The sequence below is a fragment of the Bubalus bubalis genome, chromosome 15, assembly GCF_019923935.1.
Source record: "Bubalus bubalis isolate 160015118507 breed Murrah chromosome 15, NDDB_SH_1, whole genome shotgun sequence".
Classification (NCBI taxonomy): domain Eukaryota; kingdom Metazoa; phylum Chordata; class Mammalia; order Artiodactyla; family Bovidae; genus Bubalus; species Bubalus bubalis.
In genome coordinates, this window is record NC_059171.1 from 8532216 (window position 1) to 8557799 (window position 25584).

The 25584-nt window shown below is 40.5% G+C and overlaps 1 protein-coding gene across 2 annotated transcripts in view; it reads left to right on the forward strand.

The window, feature by feature from the left end:
• The first annotated feature begins 678 nt into the window (after positions 1–678).
• DECR1 (2,4-dienoyl-CoA reductase 1) overlaps positions 679–25584 on the forward strand; it is a 43680-nt gene continuing 18774 nt past the window's right edge. Inside the window, exons 1-5 of one of the 2 annotated variants that reach the window (XM_006056574.3) lie at positions 679–819; positions 21496–21698; positions 22880–22937; positions 23063–23149; positions 24101–24248. In XM_006056574.3, the coding sequence (XP_006056636.1) occupies positions 805–819; positions 21496–21698; positions 22880–22937; positions 23063–23149; positions 24101–24248 (511 nt within the window). In that variant the 5' untranslated portion in view covers positions 679–804. Of the gene's footprint in view, positions 820–891; positions 1046–21495; positions 21699–22879; positions 22938–23062; positions 23150–24100; positions 24249–25584 lie in introns of those variants that run through there. The other variant, XM_006056573.3, reaches the window with a different exon arrangement.

Below are 25584 nucleotides of genomic sequence, written 5' to 3' on the forward strand. Positions count from 1 at the left end.
TGTGTCTTTGTCTTTGGATAATGTTGCTGGGGGTTAATTTGTAAATGAGCTTTAATCTAATTGGCCTAAAAAAAGTAAGCACTTAAAAATGAAACAATTCTAAATACAAGAGAAATTAAGCAATTATGAATTACTGAAGTCATAATTAATGATTTTCAGCTTCACATGAACTGGGAAATGTTCAGTATTAAATTAATACCGGGTATTAATGTTTGATCTAATTATTATAGACATGTCTAAGAGTCATTAATATTAAGCATAATATTTTCATTCTGCCTAGGTTTAATATAAGCTAAATAAAATCTTGTTATATCTGTTACAAATTTGTCAGCAAGGAAACTTTTCGATGTGAAGAAATGTTTAAGGAAAGAAAATGTAAATGAGATAAGAGTTTTTAGATAAACTCTGTTAAGAATAATTATGCTTTAGCTTCGGTGGCCTTAGTGGTTGGGGTATAGACTTGGTTTACTGTGATATTGAATGGTTTGCCTTGAAATGAATTGAGACCATTCTTTCGTTTTTGAAGTTGCAACCAAGTTGCCCCTTCTCGCCTCATTAAAGGTGATCTGTTCCCGTAAAGTGCCCGTCTGGTTCTTTTTTCCGAACCTAGCCTTCTCTAACTCCCTTACCCTACCACCACAGTCCATGGGGGTGCCAAAGAGTCAGAGAGGACTTAGTCGCTAAATTACTCGATTATCCATGTCTTGCATTTCTGCAATCTTCAGCCTTTTCTGGCACAGTAAGTCGTGCACTCAGAGGGACAGATGAACCTCCATTAAAGACCCTATTAAAACAACAACAACAATGGGGAAAACAAAGGTAATTAGAGCACGAAAAAAAGCGCAGGAGAGGCCTGGGCTCAGACACGGGGGGCGGGGAGCCCCAGCCGCCCAGGCGGGTCGGCTCCCTGGCCAGCCCAGTCCTGCCATCTTGGGGCTCTCTGACCCGCCTCCCTTCGCGCGCGCATTTCCGGCCAGACCTAGGGAGGCCAGACATGCCGGTGCTAAGCCAGCTTCTCTTTTCTTGGGGCCGCGGTCCCCGGCGGGTAAGGCAGCGCCGAAAGGGCCGGGAGCCCTGCGTGTCCCCCGCAAGAGCCCCGTCCAGGGAGCGCGCGGAGCGCAGACCCGGCGTCCCGGGCGCAGAGAGGAGCGCCGTGGAGCCCCGGGGTCCCGGTGCGGGGAGCTAGGCGTCGGGCCGGGGCCGGGGCCTGTGGCTTCCCGGGACTGGGATGAAGGGGGGCGGTCACGTCCAAGCTGCCCTCGGGAGAAGCCCTGGGGTACGTTTGTGCCCGTGTGGAGGGGCACGTTGAGCGCCTGCGTGGTTCTCACAAGTTGCACATTCTTGTGAGTTTCCAGTGAAAGTCGGGCTTCCCTGGTGGCTCGGCTGGTGAAGAATCCGCCTGCAATGAGGGAGACCTGGGTTCGATCCCTAGCTTAGGAAGATCCCCTGGAGAAGGGAAAGGCTACCCACTCCAGTATTCTGGCATGGAGAATTCCATGGACTATATAGTCCATGAGGTCGTAAAGAGTCCAAGTTGCATGTAAATAGGGAGAAGGACCCTGCACACACCTGCCGGCCTGGTGACGAGGGGGAAAGGGAAGGAGGGGTGGGGAGCGGGGCCCAGAGGAAACACTGGCCTTAGCTGGAGTCCTTTTTGTAAACGAAGAAATTCGTTCACCTGTTTGTTGTTCAAAGATTAATACCAACCCCTGGCGCGCGTGAGTGCTAAGTCACGTTGGACTCGTTGCGGGCCCTATGGACCGTGACCTTCCAGGCGCCTCTGTCCAGGGAATTTTCCAGGCTCTTGCCTGAGTGGGTTGCCATTTCCTACTCCAGGGGGTCTTCCCCATCTGCAGAGCAGAACTCGCCTCTCTTTGCGCCTTTGCCTCCTGCATCAGCAGGTGGATTCTTTACCTCTGGACTACACCTGGGAAGCCCATATGAACGTATTCACATAAAAAAGAAAAATATAAAGCAAATCGAGCTGTTTAAATTTCCCTGCCTGGTGTTAATGCTGGGAGAGCTGCATCTCAGGCTGGCTTCCACAGCTTTTTCTCTCATAATTTTGTTTTGTTTTGTCAACATCTCACCACTAGACCGATAGTCTAAAGTGGGCAAGAGGAAACAGCTGGAGAGGGAAAGAAAGAGAAAGGAAAAAAAGACTAATGATACCCAAGACAACCCCTTTCCTCAATCAAATGAAAAGAAACCTTAGTGAGCTAAGCGAAACTAAACCTGAATTCACAATTTCCTTAGCCAAGTAGAAAAATCAATGTGCCAATTGTGAAAAAAACTTTTTTCAGTTAGATAGAATGAGTAGCCATGTTTTTATCTTTTTGAAAAACATGGACAAATTTCAAATTCTAGTTGTGAACACAAGGAAATACTATGAGTCTATGACGTAAGAGAGAACTTCCTTTTAAAAAGTGAGATTTGTTCAAGGCCAGGGTGGTGTTGATAGTATTTTCTCTTACAAAGATTTGGGTTGTAGGTTGTGAAAGAAGGCTACACTGTCTGATCCCTCTTAAAGAACTCTTCATTTGAATCCTATAATGGCTCTGTAAAGTAGAGAAGTCTTCAGAGATTTTTTAAAAAACACAAATTGTTAGAATTGTAGTAATAAGGTCACACAGACCGTGTCCCCGATCTTCTGACGTCGTTACGCAATATAGCATGAGAGGGAGAAAATGAACTCATTTAAAAATTAATTGTAACCTGACAGTTTTGAAGTTCCTTTGCTTAAGAAAAATGGAAGTTTTGAGGATGGAGGTTTGAAGGCAAGAGAGTTCCTTATAAGTGGTGTGTCTCCCTTTCCTGGCCCACACAAGCTTGGGTGTGAATTCCTGGGCCTAGAAAAGTTTTTGCATCTGTGAAGTGGCAGATTGTTCCAGGAAACATGATTTTGTTGGCAAATACAAGTTGTTACAATTAAAGCCCCCGATTTAAATATTTTAGTTATCAAGAACCTGAGAAATGTTTCATCCCTCATACATCTATTTATGAAGTGAGCTTCCCTGGTGGCTCAGATGGTAAAGAATCCACCTGCAATGCAAGCAGGCCTGGGTTCGATCGCTGGGTTGGGAAGATCCCTTGGAGAAGGGACTGGCTACCCACTCCAGTATTCTGGCCTGGAGAATTCCGTGGACAGAGGAGCCTGGCAGGTCACAGTCCGTGGGGTTCCAAAGAGACGGACATGACTGAGTGACTTTTACTATTTATGAAGATGGTGATTGCAGCCATGAAATTAAAAGACTCTTACTCCTTGGAAGGAAAGTTATGACCAACCTAGATAGCATATTAAAAAGCAGAGACATTACTTTGCCAACAAAGGTCTGTCTAGTCAAGGCTATGGTTTTTCCAGTGGTCATGTATGGATGTGAGAGTTGGACTGTGAAGAAAGCTAAGCACCGAAGAATTGATGCTTTTGAACTGTGGTGTTGGAGAAGACTCTTGTGAGTCCCTTGGACTGCAAGGAGATCAAGCCAGTGAATCCTAAAGGAAATCAGTCCTGAATATTCACTGGAAGGACTGATACTGAAGCTGAAACTCCAGTACTTTGGCCACCTCATGTGAAGAGTTGACTCATTGGAAAAGACCCTGATGCTGGCGGGGTTTGGGGGCAGGAGGAAAAGGGGACGACAGAGGCTGAGATGGCTGGATGGCATCACCGACTCAATGGGCATGAGTTTGAATAAACTCCGGGAGTTGGTGATGAACAGGGACGCCTGGCGTGCTGCGATTCATGGGATCGCAAAGAGTCGGACACGACTGAGCAACTGAACTAACTAACTAACTAATATTGTGCTATGGGCTACTAGGGCTCAGTTCAGTACAGCATTTAATGAGAACTAGCTCTTTGCTTGGCTATGGGAATGCAAAGGCTAAAAAAATACAAAACTTGCTCTCAAGTTGCTTTCGGTTTTACTGAGGAAAACATTCACTCATTCAGTAGTTTATCAGAAAATGCCAATTAAGTGCCTACAAAGTGTTGGGCATTCTTTGACAATCTTTACTTGGAAACTATCACTACCATCCTTGAATTAATAGCTTCTTGTATATTTTTCAAGTTATGAATAATAACTCATGATTGGACCTTCAAATAATTTAGTGGAACAAAATGAGTTTAAGAAAAGCAAAATGGAATAGAATAGAAAATACAAGAATTCATCTTATATAGTAAGGTTAAGCATACAATTTGTGGAACTTTTAAAAATTTACAGTTATTTGATATCTCTGATGCACATTGCCATCCTTTGCCTCCTCCCTTTTTTGGGGGGCTTCTCTTGTGGCTCAGCTGCAATGCAGGAGACCTGGATTTGATCCCTGGGTTGGGAAGATCTCCTGGAAATTTCCCAGGGGGAACTGCTACCCACTCCAATATTCTGACCTGGAGAATTCCATGGACTGTATAGTCCATGGGGGTCACAAAGAGTCAGACACAACTGAGGGACTTTCACTTTTTTTAAAAAATAAAGAGTAATTAGTATTTTTATAAAAATGATACTGGGCCAATATGAATTCAAGTAATATATTAATAGTTAAATGAAACAAAATAATACATGTCTGCAAACTGGCCAGTCAGAAATAACCAGGGTTAATGTTTGGCCAACTTCATCCCAGGCATCTGTTTGTACTGGCAAAGAGACAGCTGACTAGCCATGTTTTTGCTTGGCTGTATCACATTTGTTTTTCACATTGAATTTAATCAACATTGTTTGATTTTATTCTGATGCTGAATATTGTCAGTGAGAAGTATAAAGCCAGCTGGATTTTTTTCCCCCTTGTTTATGTTTCGAGTTTTCTTTATTTTATTTTTTTCTATCCAGAAAGCCTAAGAAATCTTTCTTTACCCAACTCAAAATTTCAGAATATAGGTTTCTTGGAGGCAAATATTTTCATCTGATTTGTTCAATGCTGTATCTCCAGGCCTAGAATAGTGCCCAGTGAAGTGATAATAGCTTAGTCATGTCTGACTCTTTTTGACCCCATGGACTGACGCCTGCCAGGCTCCTCTGTCCATGGAATTCTCCAGGCAACAATAGTAGAGTGAGTTGCCATTTAGCACAGAGTAAATAACTAACACCTGTTACATGATGGAATACATGTACTGTGCTGTGTGTAAGGCATATTTCGTACTAGGTCCTCATTCAGAATCTGTCTGAAATACTATATTCCAGTGGGTCATCATGAGACATCAATAGACTGTGAAAATGCAGATGTGTTATTAGAATGGACATATGAACGAAGCAGTGTGTTGCTAAAGGAGGCAGGGAGGGCTTCATGAAGGAGGTGGCTCCAAGCTCACTTTTGGAATTGAGTTATATGGAGCCCCAAAGACAATCTAGATATTAATACAAGGAATTGCATGTTTCAAGAAGTGAAGGAGCATGGCCTGTTTTTAAAAAGCCAAGTGGTTTGGCACTGTGGAGTTTGTGAAGTTTTGGAGTCAGAGAGAAGTGCATGGAGATGAGGCTGAACAGGTTGCCGAGGGCCCAAGGCATGCTGGGCTTCACTTATTTATGTGGCAGATTGAACATTTACTATATATTAGGCACTATAGTAAGCCATCCAAGCATGAGAAAGAACTGATTCTTGCTCACGAAGCTTAACAGTCTAGTAACATTATGATATAATATGGCACATAGAAGGGGGAAATGTGGAAGCAGTGACAGAATTTATTTTCTTGGGCTCCAAAATTACTGGGGACAGTGACTGTAGCCATGAAATTAAAAGATGCTTGCTCCTTGGAAGGAAGGCTGTGACAGATGTAGACAGTGTATTACGTCGCTTTGCTGACAGAAGACCATGTAGCCAAAGCTATGGTTTTTTCCAGCAGTCATGTACTGATGTGAGCTTTGGACCACAAAAAAGGCTGAGCACCAAAGAATTGATGCTTTCAAATTGTGCTGGAGAATATTCTTGAGAGTCCCTTGGACTATGAGGAGATCGAACCAGTCCATCCTAAAGGAAATCATTCCTGAACATTCACTGGAAGGACTGAAACTGAAGCTCCAATACTTTGGCCACCTGATACGAAGAGCTACTCATTGGAAAAGACCCTGATGCTGGGAAAGGTTGAAGGCAAAAGAAGAAGTGGGTGGCAGAGGATGAGATGGTTAGGTTGTATCACTGACTCAATGGGCATGAATCTGAGCAAACAGGGAGATGGTGGAGGACAGAGGAGCCTGGTGTGCTACAGTCCATGAGGTTGCAAAGCGTCATGTAGGACTTAGCAAGTGAACAATAATCACCTTAGGGGGAACATTTGCTTGCTGAGGGCAGCTAGCTCCCAAGAGGGAAAAGGTTTTTGTTTTTTTTAATTAATCTATTTATTTTAATTGGAGGCTAATTACTTTACAATATTGTAGTGGTTTTGTCATACATTGACATGAATTTGCCATGGGTGAACATGTGTTCCCCATCCTGAACCCCCTTCCCACCTCCCTCCCCATCCCATCCCTCAGGGTCATCCCAGTGCACCACCCCTGAGTGCCCTGTCTCATGCATTGAACCTGGAGTGGCAATCTGTTTCACATATGGTAATATACATGTTTCAATGCTATTCTCTCAAATCATCCCACCCTCGCCTTCTCCCACAGAGTCCAAAAGTCTGTTCTTTACATCTGTGTCTCTTTTGCTATCTCGCATTTAGGGTGATCATCACCATCTTTCTAAATTCCATATATATGCATTAATATACCATATTGGTGTTTTTCTTTCTGACTTACTTCATTCTGTATAATAGGTTCCAGTTTCATCCACCTCATTAGAACTGATTCAAATGCATTCATTTTAATAGCTGAGTAATATTCCATTGTGTATATGTACCACAGCTTTCTTATCCATTGGTTTGCCAATGGACATCTAGATTGCTTCCATGTCCTGGCTATTGTAAACAGTGCTGTGATGAACATTGGGGTATCTCTTTCAATTCTGAACGTGTCTCTTTCAATTCTGGTTTCAAGAGGGAGAAGATTTAAGAAGGACTACTCATGCCCAATTATTCTCTCAAAATTTTCTGGTCAGATAAACCATTTGTAGGGGGACAGAGTGACTAAAGGGGCAAAAGAAGCCTGGAGTTAAACTAAGACATCTTCCCTCCTGGGGGGAAGTGAAGCATCAGGACTGGGGAAGAAGACATTCCCACTCACAGTGGGAGAAGTGTACAGTTTTAAGGAGTATCATTTTGGGGTTTTACATTTAAACTAGGACCTGAAGGATCAGTGGAAGTTAGCCAGGGGGAGGAATAAGAGTAAGAAAGTTCTAGGCAGCAGAGTGACCTTTGTGAAGACCCAGACTAGAGTTATAGGTCCCAAGTAAGGAGGCGGGTTGTGAGAGACAGGCGGGGGAGGCCTGTGAGCCCCAGGAAGGAGTCAGAGCTTTGTCCTGAAGGCCTGAGAGCAGGGTGAGAATGGAGGCAACTTGGGCAAGACTCTCTCTGGATAAGAGACCGTGGTGGCCTCAACCGGGGAATGGCCGTACATGAGAGGCTTGAAGTCTGGTGATATTCCAGTGGTAAGTGGAGAGTCCTTGCTGCTTGGTCCATGGTAGGAAGTGAGAAAGGAAGACTGGGCTGGGCTGAGGAGGCGAATGGCACCATCAGAAGTGGAAGCAGGAAAGTAATGTCATCAGGTGGGACTTGAGATAGGGATCCTACAGTGTAAGTAAAAGTGAAAGGGGTCTGAGCTAAGGGCAGTTTTTGTTGCTATTTAGGACTAAAATGAACTCAGTGGATTGGGTGCGTGGTGTGAGATGAAGTCCAGATTTCTATTGTTGGCCCCTGAGCTAAGGAAAATGTTCCTCTCTGAGAGAATTTACAAGAGGGAGCCAGAGAGAAGAGAAGGGTAAATGATGTATCTTGAAAATGTTAAATGGCCTCTCAGTTCATTTCAGTTGCTCAGTTGTGTTTGACTCTTTGCGACCCCATGAACCGCAGTATCCCCTTCTCTTCCCACCCTCAATCTTTCCCATCATCAGGGTCTTTTCAAATGAGTCAGCACTTTGCATTAGGTGGCCAAAGAATTGGAATTTCAGCTTCAACATCAGTCCTTCCAATGAACACCCAGGACTGATCTCCTTTAGGATGGACTGGTTGGATCTCCTTGCAGTCCAAGGGACTCTCAAGAGTCTTCTCCAAAACCAGTTCAAAACCATCAATTCTTCAGTGCTCAGCTTTCTTTATAGTCCACATCCATACATGACCACTGGAAAAACCATAGCCTTGACTAGATGGACCTTTGTTGGCAAAGTAATGTCTCTGCTTTTTAATATACTGTCTAGGTTGATCATAACTTTCCTTCCAAGGAGAAGCATCGTTTAATTTCATGGCTGCAATCATCATCTGCAGTGATTTTGGAGCCCAAAAAAGTAAAGTCTGCCACTGTTTCCCCATCTATTTCCCATGAAGTGATGGGGCCGGATGCTATGATCTTCATTTTCTGAATGTTGAGCTTTAAACCAACTTTTTCACTCTCCACTTTCACTTTCATCAAGAGGCTCTTTAGTTCTTCTTCACTTTCTGCCATAAGGGTGGCCTCTAGGACCTCTAAACAGGTGATTTGGTTAAGTTGTAGAGGTGGTGGGGAGAATGATAAGTCTGTCAGGAGTTTTAACGAAGGCCTTAGCCTTTGAATGATGCATGTTGAGTGTTGGTGGAGATCCATTTGTGTAAAGATAGGGAGGTGGACACAGTTGGTATTTGGGGAACCCTGAATATTTTGTTTATCTGAGTATAAACTTTAAGGAGGGGAAAGCAAAGGGAGATAAGGCTGGATAGATAGAGAAGAGCTAGATCATGATGACTTGCTGTGCTGGGTGAAGCTAAGGAATCTGAACTTTATGCAGGGAATCCCTGAAAGAGGTCAAAGAGAGAAGTGCTACAAGCAGGTTTGCAGTGCTCTGGAGAGCAGTATCGCAGATGTGCTGGGGTAAAGGGAGACTGGAGGACAGAGACCACATAAGAGACGATGTAGCACAGACCTTTAGTATTTGTGAATGGTGGAAGATAGGAGTCTTTGAAGTCAGACAGTAGGCAGAGAGGAAAGATACTGACTAGGGAGGTAGAATACGGGCAATTTGGAGAGGGATGAAATATATTAGGTGCCCATATTAGAAGGCATTTCATTAATACTTGGCAACCCTTAGTTTTTTGTTTTTTTCTTTTAGTTTTATTTATTTGTTTATGGCTGCACTGGATCTTCATTGCTGAATGCAGGCTTTCTCTAGTTGCAGAGAGCAGGGGCTACTCCTTGTTAAGGTGCTCAGGCTTCTTGCAGTGGCTTCTCTTGTTACAGAGCACCGGTTCTAGGGTGCATGGGCGTCAGTAGCTGCGGCACATGGGCTCAGGAGTCGTGGCTCCCGGGCTCCAGAGCACAGGCTCAGTAGTCGTGGTGCATGGGTTTAGCTGCTCCCTGGCATGTGGGATCTTCCTGGTCCAGGGATCAAAGCTGTGTCTCCTGCATTGGCAGGCAGACTCCTTACCAGTAAGCCACCAGGGAAACCCAGCTTAATTTGTAAAGAAAATTCCAGGTGGAAAATAATTGGCAAACTTAACTGTCCTATATTCTCTTCCTAAAATGATAACTTACTTTGACAGTAGAAATGCCTGGGTAAGTTAACTAAGTTAAGAGTAAGGGGACAGCTGTACTATGATCCCTTCCAGAATGGGAAAACTCCCATACTATCTTGCATCGAAAGCTGTGATAGAACTGTAGGCTTTCACAATTTGTGAAATGATGTTGCCATTCACCTTTAGCCCTAATTTATTTTGCTTATACTTTAAAATTATATTTTTAACTCCAGATTCCACCTGAATATTCCACAGGCATTCCAGGTGAAATATTTCTGATACAGAACTGGTTGTTTTCAATTCTCCAACTTGAGTCTTCTCAGATCAACCGAGTCATTTCAGTTACAGCTATTTATACTATTTAAACTCTGTCATCTTCAGCTCTCCCCTTCTTGCTTACCATTTCCAGTTGTTAAACGTGTGGAAAGTGTTGTCTTGCCTTGATTTCTGCTGTCCTCATTATTTCTCACCCAGACTAATGACTTTTGTCTGACTCATCCCCACTTCCTTCTAGTTCACCGTTCAATCTTATTCTTTCTAAAACACAAAGGTGATGCACAAAGTAGCTTCAGATCCTGAGATGAAGGTGGGAGAAGTGGAAAAGTTTCAGTCCACCAAATAGCCTTGATTAAAGAGAAAGCCCTCTTTGTCTTCTTTTAGTGATATAGGTCAAGGAGTGCTGAGGTTGGACTTTGAGGCAAGAGGAAATAGTAATTCACTGCATCTTCTTTTTCTGGGACCTTCTCACCCGCAAGTAATTTTATTTGCTGACTTCCCACTCCTCCTATGGTGGCGTTCAGTCAAGGTCGTCATCTCTTGCCTGGCCTGCTACAAAACATTATACCTACTTTCCCTGCTTTCCATTTTGCCTCCTACATTTTCTTCTCAATTTAGTAACCAGAACAAATCTCTACAAACCTAAGGCAGCTTATGACAGTCCTGTGCTCAAAACTTTGGAGTTTCCCACGCAACTTGAGTAACAATGTCAGTCCGTGTCGTGGCTGACTCAGCCTTTGTGATCCCGTCCTCTATGCCTCACTGACTTCGCCTCTGTGCTTCTTTCTGCTTCCTCTGTCTTCTTCAGCCATGCTGGCCCTCTGACTCTTCATGTGCTCTGTAGGCTTCCTTCTCAGGGGCTTTGCCTTTAGCTTTTCCTCTGCCTGAAAGAACCACATGACTCATCCCCTCACTCCCCTTGGGTCTTTGTTCAGATGTCACTGCAGTGAGACCTTTGCTGACCACTCTATTTAAAATAGCAACACTCTACCCATACTCTGTGCCTTATTTTTTCCCCACAGCAACACATTAGCTTTTACTATACTATATATTTCACTTAATTTATCTGCCTTCATCCCAAAGATAATCTCTTTGTGGGTGGAATAGTGTATCTGTTTTGCTCACCACTATATTGCCATTGGTTGGAAGAGTGTCTTGGGTATAGCATATGCTCAGTAAAAACTTGCTAAAAATAAAATGAGTTAACAGTATACCTAATTATAATATCATATTTGTCTCTAGTACTTTTTCATAGAAGCAAATTCCCAAATCAAAACAAATCTCTTTCAAGCGTAGGGTTTCTATTTCTTGGTTCAAAAAAGTTAGTCATATTAGTTTTGGCTAATGTGATAGGGACCAAGAGGAGATGACTTGAATGAGAGGCAAGCAGAAGTGAAAACTCCACTTGAAAATTTCAAATTGCCTATTAACTTATCTCTTTGATTTCATCTTCCTTGATTGCATAGTGTGGGTGAAACATCTATTTAGTCTACATCTAATTGCATACAGATAAGAACTGTAATAAAAATTAGCAAGTACACCCTGTAACACAGAGCAGCTACTTTTTCAAGGACTGATGTTCATTGCTATGAGACGTATCATCACTCAAAAATGTAATTTTTGTTTTGTAACTGGTAACAACCACATAATCCAGCCTAGCCACTGAAGCTTGGAGTCAGCTAACTTTCTTTTATATTTGCTTAGCCTTACCTTCCTATTGCTGTGGCAATGAGATCTGTGTTCTGCAGAAGCTTAGAATATCAGAGGCCTCTGTGCAGTGCCCGGTTTAAGTGAAGGAGCAGGTAGAGGTGCTCAAGCAAACCACACAGGTGTGGAGTTTGAGTTTAATAAAGCCTGTGGCAAGAATGGAATGGGTAGAATTTGGGCTCTTCAATTTTGTTAAAGTCTGTAGTATACTGACACTATTGGCATTAGCAGGTGGGATGATCTTTTTATTCTGCAGGAAATAATGTCCTGTGTGCCCCTTATATTTCCAGACACTATGAACCATGTCAATTATGCGGAAGTGACAGTAGGGTCTGGGCACTGAAAAGAATGCATGCATGTCACAGGCTTCTGCCTTCTAGCAACTGGATAAGATAAATTCCAAAGTAGTTATTGCAGGCTTACTCTGTTCATGCGCTATATGAATTCCTTTAGAAATGCAAAAGTGTGCACTTTTCAAAAGTGCTTGAAAAATAAGATTGTTTGGTCTTCACCAAATTGACATTTAAAGAATTACTTATTTCTAATTGGAGGATAATCGCTTACTGTACTGTGTTGGTTTCTGCCGTACATCAACATGAATCTACTTTAGCTGACATGAGTGTTGCTGCACCTGCTTTCTTTTGATTTCTGTTTGTATGGAATATCTTTTTCTAGCCCTTCACTTTCAGTCTGTATTTGTGCTTAGGTCTAAAGTGGATCTCTTGTAGATATCATATATAGGGGTCTTGTTTTTTGTATCCATTTAGCTAGTCTGTGTCTTTTGGTTGTAGCATTTAGTCCATTTACGTTTAAGATAATTATTGTTATGTCTGTGCTCCCCTGGTGAATGAGCAGTAAAGAATCTGCCTGCAGTGCAAGAGATGCAGGAGACATAGGTTTTGTCCTTGGGTCAGGAGGATCCCCTGTAGGTGGGCATGGGGACCCACTCTAGTGTTCTTGCCTGGAGAATCCCATAGATAGAGAAGCCTGGCAGGCTACAGTCCACAGGGTTGCAAAGAGTCAGACATGACTGAAGTGACTGAGCATGCACACCCATGATCCTATTACCATTTACTGTATTGTATTATTTGTTTTTGTAGACCTTTTCTTTCTCTTGTGTTTCCTGTCTAGAAAAGTTCCTTGAATATTTGTTGTAACATTGGTTTCGTGGTGCTGAATTTTCTCAACTTTGGCTTGGCTGTAAAGCTTTTGCTTTCTCCTTCAAATCTGAATGAGATCCTTGCTAAAAAGAGTAATCTTAGTTGTAGGTTTTTTTTCCCTTTTATCACTTGAAGTATAGCCTCCCATTCCCTTCTAGCCTGCAGAGTTTCTGTTGAAAAATCAACTGTTAGCCTTAGGAGGATCCCCTTGTAAGTTATTTGTGGCTTCTCCCTTGCTGCTTTTAATACTTGTTCTTTGTATTTAATTTTCATTAGTTCAATTAATATGTGTCTTGGGTTTTTCTCCTTGGGTTTAACCTGTATGGACTCTCTGGGGTTCCTGGTCTTGGTAGGCTAGTTCCTTTCCAATTTTAGGGAAGTTTTCAACTCTAATCTCAAATATTTTTTTCATGCCTTTTCTTTTCCTTCTTCTTCTTCTGGAACCCCTATAATTCGAATGTTGGTCCACTTAATGTTGTCCCAGATATCTCTGAGACTTCCTCATTTCTTTTTATTCTTTTCCCTTTATTCTGCTTTGCTTCACTTATTTTTACCATTCTACTTTCTGGTTCACTTGTCTGTTCTTCTGCCTCAGTTATTCTGCTGTTGGTTCCTGCTAGTGTATTTTTAATCTCAGTTATTGTGTTGTTCATTGCTGATTGTCTATTCTTTAATTCTTCTAGGTCCTCTTTAACTTTATCTTGTATCTTCTTGATCCATGCCTCGAGTGTATTTGACTGTGCCTTCATTTTATTTCCAAGGTTTTGGATCATCTTTACTTTCATTACTCTGAATTCTTTATCAGGTAAGCTGTTTATTTCCTCCTCATTTGTTTGGCCTTGTTTTTCTGTTTTTGTTTTTTTTACCATGGCCTTTAAATTTGCTGCGTGTTTCTGTCTTTTTATTTTATTTAACTTACTGAGTTTGGAGTCTCCTTTCTGCCTGGTGGTAGGTCATAGTTCATCTCAGTTGTGAAATCTGCCCCTCGTGGGTGCAGTTGGACCAGTGCCTGGTGAAAGTCTGCTGGTGGGGGAATGTGTGTCCATGTTCTGGTGCATGGAGCTGGATCTTGTCTCTCTGAAGGGTAGTGCCGTTTCCAGTCATGTTTTTTTGGGTGTCTGTGCCTTGGTGCAGCTTTGGGCAGCCTTTCTGCTCAGGAACAAAGTTGCGTTCCTGTTTTGCTAAAGTACTGGCATGACACTGGAGCTTGCTGGCTTTTGGGTGGGTTTGGTCTTAGTGTTGAGATGGGAGGCCTTTGGGAGAGCTCTCATCGATTAGTGTTCCATGAAGTTGGGAGTTCTCTGGTGGTCGCAAGTCCTAGACTCAGGTCTCCCACCTCGGGGGCTCAGGCTCGACCCCTAACTGTAGCAGCAAGACTTCATAGGCCATGCGGGACAAAACTCCAAGACTAATGGTGAAAGCAACACTCGGTAGCCAATAACACCCAAAGAAACTCACACACTTATAAAAAGAAGAGAGAAAACAGAGAAAAGGATAAAAACTAGAGTCAAAACAGAAGAGAGCAATCACGCCAATAAACAAGCACCTAAGTGAAAATGTGTAGTAAAAACATGACTAGCAAAAATGCAAAATGAAAGCATGGGGAAAAATGCAGTATAACTACATAGTACCCTAAAAACAGGAAAAAAATGAAACGAATTTTTTAAAAAATAAGATGTTTTAAAACTGGAAAAAGTAGATTAAAAAGTGAAAGTTAAGGGAATAGTAAAGAAAGGACAACATAAGAACATATGAGAAAAAAGAGAGAAATATATAGAGAGTGGCAGTATGAAGAATATCCTTGTGATTCCTTCATTTTCCTCTCCACACAGTTTTCTTCAGTCAATCTCCCTGCTCAGAAAGTCATCCAATATTTGTAGGAAGGTCTCTGGACTTGTTTTGGGCAGTGTTGAGTCAACTCAGACTCAGGTGTTACCTTACTCCACCTTTTGTGTGCATGCATGCTAATCAGGGTAAATTGGATGTGGTCAAATAGGAGATGGCAAGAGTGAACATCAGTATTTTAGGAATCAGTGAAGAAAATGGACAGGAATGGGAGAATTTTAATTAATTTTAATTCAGGTGACCATTATATCTACTACTGTGGGCAAGAATCTTACAAGGAATGGAGTAGCCATCATAGTCAACAAAAGAGTACTTGAATGCAATCTCAAAAATGACAGAATGATCTCAGTTTGTTTCCAAGGCAAACCATTCAACGTCACAGTAATCCAAGTCTATGCCCCAGCCACTAATGCCGAAGAAGCTCAAGTTGAATGGTTCTTTGAAGACCTACAAGATCTCCTAGAACTAACACACACATACACACACACAAAAGATGTCCTTTTCATCATAGGGGACTAGGATACAAAAGTAGAAGGTAAAGAGATACCTGGAATAACAGGCAAATTTGCCCTTGGAGTGCAAAATGAAGCAGGGCATAGGCTAACAGAGTTTTGCCAAGAAAACACACTTGTCATAGTAAACACCCTTTTCCAATGACACAAGAGACGACTCTTCACATAGACATCACCAGATGGTCAATACTGAAATCAGATTGATTATATTCTTTGTAGTGGTAGATGGAGAAGCCCTATAGAGTCAGCAAAACAAGACCTGGAGCTGACTGTGGCTCAGATCATCAGCTCCTTATTGTAAAATTCAGACTCAATTTGAAGAAAGTAGGGAAAGCCATTCAGTTCAGTTCAGTTCAGTCGCTCAGTCGTGTCCGACTCTTTGCGACCCCACGAATCACAGCACCCCAGGCCTCCCTGTCCATCACCAACTCCTGGAGTTCACTCAAACTCATGTCCATCGAGTCTGTTATGCCATCCAGCCATCTCATCCTCTGTCATCCCCTTCTCCTCCTGCCCCCAATCCCTCCCAGCATCAGAGTCTTTTCCAATGAGTCAACTCTTCACATGAGGTGGCCAAAGTACTGGAAAGCCATTAGGACATTCAAATTGCTTATGATTATACAGTGGAGGTGACAGATTCAGGGGACTAGATCTGGTAGACAGAGTGGCTGAAGAACTATGGACAGAGGTTTGTAACATTGTACAGGAGGTGATGACCAAAACCATCCCCCCCCAAAAGAAATGCAAGAAGACAAAGTGGTTGTTTGAGAAGGCCTTAACAAATAGCTGAGAAAAAAGAGAAGCGAGAGGCAAAGGAAAAAGGAAAATATATATCCAAGTGAATGCAGAGTTCCAGAGAATAACAAGGAGAGATAAGAAGTCCTTCAAGGCTTTGTCAACATGAAACTAAAGGAAATACAATGACCAGCTTGGAAGATGACCAGATCTGCACATTTTTCTTTATCATTTATACACATTTTCAAATTTTATCCTTCAGTAACTTTTCCCCCCTGGTTTAAAAATCAAATCATATTAATATTTATTGAATAAAATTTGAAATTACTCAAAATCAACCAACCTAACAAAAAGAACAAATAATCTTCTATTATCCCATTACCTAGTCATACATAATGACTGTGAAAGGTAATGAATGAAGTCAGATACATCTTAGATTTGAATCTTTACTACTTTCATTATTTGCCTGTAAAAGTTAGTTACTTGACCTACCTGTTTGCTTCAGTTTTCTCATCTATAAAATTGGAGTAACAGTGTTGTTGTTGTTCTTGGCCCCTAAGTTGTCTCCAACTCTTTGTGACCCCATGGACTGCAGCATGCCAAGCTCCTCTGTCCTCAACTATCCCCTGGAGTTTGCTCAAATTCATGGCCATTGAGTTGGTGATGCTATCTAACCATCTCGTCCTCGGTTGCCCACATCTCGTTTTGCCTTCAGTATTTCCCAGGATCAAGGCTTTTCCAATCTCTTTACATCAGGTGGCCAAAGTATTGAAGCTTCAGCTTAAGCATCAGTCCTTCCAATAAATATTCATGGTTGATTTCCTTTAGGATTGACTAGTTTGATCTCCTTGCAGTCCAAGAGATTCTCAAGAGCCTTCCCTAGAACCACAATTCAAAAACATCAGTTCTTTGACTCTCAGCTTTCTTTATGGTCCAACTGTCACATTCATACATGACTACTGGAGAAACCGTAGCTTTGACTGTATGAACCTTTGTCAGCAAAGTAATGTCTCTGCTTTTAATACACTGTCTAGGTTTCGCATAACTTCCATTCCAATGAGCAAGTGTCTTTTAATTTCATGGCTGCAGTCACTATCCCTGGTGATTTTGGAGCCCAAGAAAATAAAATCTGTCATTGTATCCACTTTTTCTCCTTGTATTTGCCATGAAGTGATGGGACTGGATGCCATGATCTTAGTTTTTTTAATGTTGAGTTTCAAGCCAGCTTTTTCACTCTCCTCTTTCACCCTTATCAAGAGGCTCTTCAGTTCATCTTTTTATAGTGTTACGGTCTGCATATCTCAGGTTGTTGTAATTTCTCCTGGAGATCTTGATTCCAGCTTGTGATTCATCCAGCCTGGCATTTCTCATGATGTACTCTGCATAGATTTAAATAAGTACAGTGACAATATACAGCCTTGTCATACTCCTTTCTCCATTGAACCAGTGGAGAACTCCATGAACAAGTCAGTTGTTTCATGCCCAGTTCTAACTATAGCTTCTTGACCCACATACAGTTTTCTCAGGGGTCAGGTAAGGTAGTTGGTACTCCCATCTCTTTAAGAATTTTCTACAGTTTGTTGTGATCCAGTCCATCCTTTCGCATAGTCAATGAAGCAGAAGTAGATGTTTTTCTGGAATTCCCTTGCTTTCTCCGTAATCCAACAAATATTGTCAATTTGATCTCTGGTTCCTCTGCCATTCTAAACGAGCTTGTACATCTGGAAGTTCTTGGTTCACGTACTGCTGAAGCCTAGCTTGAAGGATTTTGACCTTAGCCTTACTAACATGTGAAATTAATGAAATTGTACAATAGTTTGAACATTCTTTGGCATTGCCCTTCTTTGGGATTGCAGTGAGAACTGACCTTTTCCAGCTGTGTGACTACTGCTGAGTTTTCCAAGTTCACTGACATACTGAATGCAGCACTTTAACTGCATCATCTTTTAGGATTTGAAATCACTCAGCTGGAATTCCATTACCTCCACTAGCTTTGTTCATAGTAATGCTTCCTAAGGCCAACTTGACTTCACATTCTAGGATGTATGACTCTAGGTGAATGACCACACCATCATGGTTATCTGGGTCAGTAAGACCTTTTTAGTATAATTCTTTTTTCTGTATTCTTTCCACTTTTTAATCTCTTCTGCTTATGTTAGGTCCTTGCTGTTTCTGTCCTTTATCATGATCATCCATGCATGAAATGTACCTTTGATATCTGCAATTTTCTTGAAGAGATCTCTAGTCTTTCCCACTCTATTGTAACAATACAGTTTACCTTACAGGGTTGTAGAAAGTCCTAAGTAGACCTGGCACTTGGCAAATATCGAATCCACTATTTACTATTGTTATTTCCTTCTAGTCATTTTTCTAAGCATGTATTTTTATTTATAGTTCAGGACATCCTGTATATTTCTCTCTCTTTTTTTTTTACATCATATTATAAGCATTTTTAAATTCAATTTCTACTTGTGAATAGCCTTATCCTAAGTTACTGATTATACAGTGGAAGTGAGAAATAGATTTAAGGGCCTAGATCTGATAGATAGAGTGCCTGATGAACTATGGACAGAGGTTCGTGACATTGTACAGGAGACAGGGATCAAGACCATCCCCATGGAAAAGAAATGCAAAAAAGCAAAATGGCTGTCTGGGGAGGCCTTACAAATAGCTGTGAAAAGAAAAGAAGCAAAAAGCAAAGGAGAAAAGGAAAGATATAAGCATCTGAATGCAGAGTTCCAAAGAATAGCAAGAAGAGATAAGAAAGCCTTCCTCAGCGATCAATGCAAAGAAATAGAGGAAAACAACAGAATGGGAAAGACTAGAGATCTCTTCAAGAAAATTAGAGATACCAAGGGGACGTTTCATGCAAAGATGGGCTCGATAAAGGACAGAAATGGTATGGACCTAACAGAAGCAGAAGATATTAAGAAGAGGTGGCAAGAACACACAGAAGAACTGTACAAAAAAGATCTTCATGACCCAGATAATCACGATGGTGTGATCACTGACCTAGAGCCAGACATCCTGGAATGTGAAGTCAAGTGGGCCTTAGAAAGCATCACTACAAACAAAGCTAGTGGAGGTCATGGAACTCCAGTTGAGCTATTTCAAAATCCTGAAAGATGATGCTGTGAAAGTGCTGCACTCAATATGCCAGCAAATTTGGAAAACTCAGCAGTGGCCACAGGACTGGAAAAAGTCAGTTTTCATTCCAGTCCCAAAGAAAGGCAATGCCAAAGAATGCTCAAACTACCACACAATTGCTCTCATCTCACATGCTAGTAAAGTAATGCTCAAAATTCTCCAAGCCAGGCTTCAGCAGTATGTGAGTCGTGAACTTCCAGATGTTCAAGCTGGTTTTAGTAAAAGCAGAGGAACCAGAGATCAAATGCCAACATGTGCTGGACCATGGAAAAAGCAAGAGAGTTCCAGAAAAACATCTATTTCTGCTTTATTGATTATGCCAAAGCCTTTGACTGTGTGAATCACAATAAACTGTGGAAAATTCTGAAAGAGAGGGGGATACCAGATCACCTGACCTGCCTCTTGAGAAATCTGTATGCAGGTCAAGAAGCAACAGTTAGAACTGGACATGGAACAACAGACTGGTTCCAAATAGGAAAAGGAGTACATCAAGGCTGTATATTATCACCCTGCTTATTTAACTTATATGCAGAGTACATCGTGAGAAACGCTGGACTGGAAGAAACACACGCTGGAATCAAGATTGCTGGGAGAAATATCAATAACCTTAGATATGCAGATGACACCACCCTTATGGCAGAAAGTGAAGAGGAACTAAAAAGCCTCTTGATGAAAGTGAAAGAGGAGAGTGAAAAAGTTCGCTTAAAGCTCAACATTCAGAAAACGAAGATCATGGCATCTGGTCCCATCACTTCATGGGAAATAAATGGGGAAACAGTGGAAACAGTGTCAGACTTTATTTTTTTGGGCTCCAAAATCACTGCAGATGGTGACTGCAGCCATGAATTAAAAGACGCTTACTCCTTGGAAGGAAAGTTATGACCAACCTAGATAGTATATTCAAAAGCAGAGACATTACTTTGCCAACAAAGGTCTGTCTAGTCAAGGCTATGGTTTTTCCTGTGGTCATGTATGGATGTGAGAGTTGGACTGTGAAGAAGGCTGAGCACTGAAGAATTGATGCTTTTGAACTGTGGTGTTGGAGAAAACTCTTGAGAGTCCCTTGGACTGCAAGGAGATCCAACCAGTCCATTCTGAAGGAGATCAGCCCTGGGATTTCTTTGGAGGGAATGATGCTGAAGCTGAAACTCCAGTACTTTGGCCACCTCATGTGAAGAGTTGACTCATTGGGAAAGACTGTGATGCTGGGAGGGATTGGGGGCAGGAAGAGAAGGGGACGACAGAGGATGAGATGGCTGGATGGCATCACTGACTTGATGGACGTGAATCTGAGTGAACTCCGGGAGTTGGTGATGGACAGGAAGGCCTGGAGTGCTGTGATTCTTGGAGTCTCGAAGAGTCGGACACGACTGAGCGACTGAACTGAAGTTATTGACTTCTGTTTCCTTACAGTAAATTTCTAGATATCTCAAGACAAATAATGACAGCCCATTTAATGTGTAAGAATGCTCTAGTGGGAATTATATATTCTGAAGTTTTAATCTTACAACTGTGACCTGATGGGGAATATCAGATACCCGAATAGTGTGATCATTAAACTCAGTAGTATCTCAGTGAATATAAACAGACAACATGCAAGGTTTTATAATCTTGGTTTTGCAACTTGGGCAACATATTTAACTTCTCTGGGCCCCTCCTGTACAATGGGGTAAAATTAGTACCTATTTCATGGGGTGGTGACAGTTAGTTTCTAATCCTGATACGTGGTAAACACTTGATGAATATTGTTAGCTCTTTATTTGTTTCTGTGTTTAACACTTAAAAGTTTGTTTTCATAATTAAAAATGAGAGAATAGCAGTGTTTTCGATAAGCAATATGAGGGTAAGGTGTAAAATACAAGATAGGGCAGTCCAAATACTTTTTTAGTTGAAAATGGTTTTATAGTTTCCCCCATTTTAATTATAACAAGTATTTTTTTCCCATTCTAAATTTATTATTCAAAGACAACATGAGAAGAGGCATTTGATTTGTTAAACCTTATAAAGGACTTTTATAATGTTCTTAAGTGTTTCAAAAGATGGAATGTGATTTTTTTCCAAGTTGTTCTTGTTAAAAGACAAACATGCTTTAAGCTTTTTTAAGTTAAATTTAAGCTAAACACATGAACTAACAATGCCAGCATTTATAGAGTGTTTTCTATGTGCTATCCAATTTTCTAAGTTTATTGTTTATATTGTCTCATGATACCCTTATAATGACCTGTGAGGAAGGTTCCATCATTATTTCCAATTATAGAAGAAATTGAGGCAAATGGAGATTAAATAACTTGCTGAAGGTTGTATGACTAGGGAGAAAGTTCTCTCCTGTGTAGTCTAGCCCCAAAGCCCTTGCTTTAAACCATTCTACTATGTTACTTAACATTCCAACAGAAAAAGTACAAAAATTGGTTAAATATAGTACCAATATGTTTACAGTGTTTGTGTTAATCCAAGAATTTGACCAATATTAAAGAATAAGTTTAAAAACTCATATCTTTTGTGGGAATACAAGTATGCCTATTTCAATTCTTTTTTCTCCTATTAGTTTTTCAGTTATGGAACAAAAACATTATATCAAAACAATGAAGCTTTGCGGTCTAAATTCTTTCCACCTTTTCCAAAAGTGATGCTACCACCCAATAGTTTTCAAGGAAAAGTAGCATTTATTACCGGGGGAGGCACTGGCCTTGGAAAAGGAATGACAACTTGTCTGTCCAGCCTGGGTGCACAGTGCGTGATAGCCAGCCGGTAAGTGAGTCTCAGTAAGTTGCCTGGCAAGAGTCTATTGATGGAATAAGTCTGTGCTACAATGTTGAAAACACTTTTTGCCAGATTTGTTTGATTTGCATCTTAATCTCTATGAAATAGTCTTTAGATTATTTAAATCTCCTTGGGAAAAGTCAGTTATTATTTGTGATGATACAAGTAATGATTGATGATGGAACTGATAATATACTTCACAAATTCAGTGACAGAATTTTTTTCTGTGTATGAAGTAATAAAGTACTATATTGAGGTTCCTTTGTTTTCAGTGAGAGTGATTATAATTACTGATTCAGTAGATAGTTAACCTTGCACCAGGATAATGGATAGAATGCTTCCATTTCCTATAAGATGGGCAAATATTTCAAAACATCGATTGTGATGAATACAGGAAGGGGGAGGCCTTGTGGAAAGAATTTATTTAGGCATGTCCTGGTATCTTATAGCTATTCAAGTTAGAGGTTTAGAGACTGGCCAAAAAATCTATCCTTGCTTTCAGTTTGGAATACTGTAAATTTTTTAGATAGGCTAGATAATAGTCTGAATGATAAGTCACTATGTAATTTATAAGGGCCCAAAGGAGTTTCTTTCAGGTGTTTTTTTAATGCAAATTGGCCAGAACATTTTTTTTTAATGTTGCAATGTTTTTAAGGGTGTTAATATATTATTTTCTTTGTAATACTATGTGATTTACATTGCTTTAGTGTGTTTGTTTTTCTGAAGCATGTAAGATTCTGAGTACATCTAGGTTGTCCAAACCCATCAATTTGGTATAAAATCTGGTAACATAGATTTTATATAGAACATAGATTTTTTTTTAAATAGTTTAACCTAAGCTTACATCATTCCAGGAATGTATTTTCCTTCTAAAGCATGCCTGGGCAAGAAAACACATAGAAAAGAATATAATTAAGGAAATAATTTAAAATTTAACTGGCTTAAAAGTAATTCTATCAATTAATGTCAGATATATGAAAATTGCTTAAATTTAACTTCTGGAAAATAAATGCACTCAAACTAACTTGTTTATAGATTTAGCCTTTCTATTATCCTCAAAATACATGTCTTTAAACTGTAAATTCTTTCTTAATTTATGAAATTAAAAAGAAAAATATAACATGAAGTTATTTCAGAACTCATGCAAAGTACCATGTGTTTCTTTCTAGAAAAATTGATGTTTTGAAAGCAACTGCAGAGCAGATATCTTCTCAAACTGGAAATAAGGTACATTAAAAAGTTATTTAAATCAGATTTAGGAATTATAACATGCTTAAGTAAGTAATTCATGCTTATGGATTAAGAAGTCTGAAAAAATGCACAACTATCTTTTTCTTTTTGTTGTTTTACAGGTTCATGCAATTCAGTGTGATGTGAGGGACCCTGATATGGTGCAAAACGCTGTGTCAGAAACTATCAAAGTCATCGGACATCCTGATGTAAGTGTGATGGTGATGAGGCAACAGTATGAGGTATTTGATGTTGATAGCACCTACCAAGGTGTATTAATGAAAGAAAATATTGATGCTGAGCAAGTGCTGTGTTAAGAAGCCCCTGTTTTCCTTTGCTAGCAAAAAGCCAGCTCTTTTTGCTAGGGAGTAGAGTAGGTAGACTGCTATACTATTTCCTTTCAGGAACACTTTAAAAATACATTTATCATCATATAGAACAAACTTTATTTCACTTTATTTAATAAGATTATGAAATAAGAGTAGCTATCCAAGAGCACAATATTTAGTTTAAATGATTCATGCTCTTTGCTTTTCTTTATAATTTTGGATTATCTCTGTCCATGGAGGAAAATAATACACACAAGGAAACCTACAAAAAAGCTCCAGATTTCTCCTTATAAGACCTGAGATATACATGGATGTTTTACTTTTGTTTGGTTCACATATTGGAAAGAAGCCATTTCTCCAGTAGTCTCGAAGAGAGCACTTTTCTATGTTAAAAATATTTTTGGACAAATCAGTATCTACTATAGAACTAAGTGGAATTTTTATTGTTATTGAAGAAGGTCATCAACCAAGAATTTCATTAGCTAAATTAAGCCAAAATGATACCAGAAATTAAAGGCACTTTAATTGAGATTCCTTGAAATAAATAATCACATCCTAGACATGCTTAATCTATATGTATATTTTTAGTAGTAGACTTCACCCTAATTTTGAGACAGGGATTAGAATTCCAAAATTTGGTAAACAGTAATAGGAAATTTTCAAAGGCTCACAGAAGGTAAAACTGAACCAAATCTCACAGTATTGTTCATAACAGGCTATGAACAATATAGCTTTACTATATTATTTGGATAAGTTTCAGAAATAAAAGCCCTTTAGGAAAAATATTCTTCCTCATCTAAGTTTCTATAACTTGCCTTATTCACTTATTAGATTGTGATAAACAATGCAGCAGGGAATTTTATTTCTCCCTCCGAAAGACTCTCTCCTAATGCTTGGAAGACAATAACTGACATAGTTCTGAATGGCACAGCCTTTGTGACTCTAGCAATTGGGAAGGAACTAATCAAAGCACAGAAAGGTATGTTTATTTATTTTTCACATATTAATTGGATCCCCACTGTATGCAGATTCTGTGCTAAGCCCTGGGATACTTAATGATGCAATATCTGTTACAGTCAGTTCAGTCACTCAGAAAAACCTGATTACAGGTTTTTCTATTAAATGCTACTTTGGTGATATGGATTTCTATTTTCTGTTGACCAGTCGTGATACAATGGTACCAAGTGAGTCAGTTCAGTTCAGTTCAGTTCAGTCGCTCAGTTGTGTCCGACTCTTTGCAACCACATGAATCGCAGCACGCCAGGCCTCTCTGTCCATCACCAACTCCCGGAGTTCACTCAGATTCATGTCCATCAAGTCGGTGATGCCATCCAACCATCTCATCCTCTGTTGTTCCCTTCTCCTCCTGCCCCCAATCCCTCCCAGCATCAGGGTCTTTTCCAATGAGTCAGTTCTTCACCTCAGGTGGCCAAAGTATTGGAGTTTCAACTTCAGCATCAGTCCTTCCAATGAACATTCAGGACTGATCTCCTTTAGGATGGACAGGTTGGATCTCCTTGCAGTCCAAGGGACTCTCAAGAGTCTTCTCCAACACCACAGTTCAAAAGCATCAATTCTTTGGTGCTCAGCTTTCTTTACAGTCCACCTCTCACATCCATACACGACCACTGGAAAAACGAGTATGTCTAGAATCAGTGTACAGTTACTCACTTAACACTCACTGATGACTTTTGTGTACCATACCCTGTGCTGCATGTCCAAATGACAGAGATGAATAAGACACTGTCCCTGATCAGGCTGTGGCTGGGACTTGAAGGGTGCAGGTATTTTCTCAGAGAGATGATAGGGTATTCCGAGCCAGGACAAGGAGGAAATATCCTTGTGTTACTTGAAGGATGCCCTTTGGGGCTTGAGGGGAATGGCATGGAGCTGATCAGTTTCCTTCTGTTGGTTCAAAGCTTTTGTCTCATTAGATTCAATTTCTTCTTCTGTACAGTGTGGATAATTCTCAAATCAGCTTGAGAAAGGATCTAGGAACAGACAGAAGGATTCTAGAAGGGCATTAGCTTTTTTTCTACACGTGTGCTAACAACTTCCATCTTTTCCCTGTTCTCTTATTGAAGTTGAAACCCTATGTTTCAATTCCTATTATAGCAAAGCGAATATGATTGAGATAGGGAATTTGCTTTTTAAAAAAATTTTTTTTAAGAAGGATGATTGAGTGGGGAGATAGAGAAGTGTGGGCTGACTTCTCTCTCCTCTCTCTCCCAGGATCCTTGTATCTCTTCTATATCTCTTCTTATTATATCCTTTTTCAAGTGTATTTGAGAATTATCCACACTGTGTCTGATTTT